This window comes from Egretta garzetta, unplaced genomic scaffold (genome assembly GCF_000687185.1).
Source record: "Egretta garzetta isolate BGI_Z169 unplaced genomic scaffold, ASM68718v1 scaffold536, whole genome shotgun sequence".
NCBI lineage: Eukaryota > Metazoa > Chordata > Aves > Pelecaniformes > Ardeidae > Egretta > Egretta garzetta.
The window spans coordinates 1,604,122-1,604,720 of record NW_009260068.1 but is presented as its reverse complement, the minus strand read 5'-3'; the positions used below and the strand labels follow the sequence as shown (position 1 = coordinate 1,604,720).

Genomic DNA, 599 nt, shown 5'->3' with positions numbered 1-599 from the left:
GGCCCCGCCTCGGGGACCCGGCAGGCCCCCTGACCCTGCTTCGGGGCGGGGGGGCAGGTTGAGGACCGTAACTCCTCCAGGCAGAGCCTGCGCCTGGAGCTGCTGTGGCAGCCCTCGGCCCCTAAAGTGCTGTGCGTACCTTTAGTACTTGGCACAATATTTCTTTAACGGCGTTAAGTCCCCTCCCGCTCAGCCCCTCCCAAGCGACAAAAAGGACGCAGATGAATCTGCCGCTCTCCTTTCTTTGCAACTGCCCCTCAAACCCGCTCCCGGCGTCCTAGTCCTCCCCATTTCGATGCCCCACAGCCGCTGGGTCCCAAGGGTGCTGGTGGCCCTGGGGAGGCCGGGCATTGAGGCTGGCCAAGGGCGGTACGGGCTAAAGCGTCACCGTGGGGTGACAGACGTTTTTCACATGTATTTTTGGTCTTTGACCTTGTTCTCATTGCTCCTCAGGCTTGCCCAGACCATCTCCCGACAAGCTGGTCCGTGGTTCTCCCACTCCATCTTCCCCCAGATGTGCTTCCCAAACCCTCTCACCCAACGGGGACAGCCCAGGGCAACAGTTTGGGTATTTTTCCAACATTTCTCCCCCCCCCCCC

The 599-nt window shown here is 61.3% G+C and overlaps 1 protein-coding gene across 1 annotated transcript in view; it reads right to left on the bottom strand.

Moving 5' to 3' along the window:
• Positions 1–277: 277 nt before the first annotated feature.
• Positions 278–599, bottom strand: part of ADAMTS14 (ADAM metallopeptidase with thrombospondin type 1 motif 14) — a 35,221-nt gene continuing 34,899 nt past the window's right edge. Inside the window, exon 22 of the mRNA XM_009641194.1 lies at positions 278–334. Within this exon, the coding sequence (XP_009639489.1) occupies positions 278–334 (57 nt within the window). The remainder of the gene's footprint in view (positions 335–599) is intronic.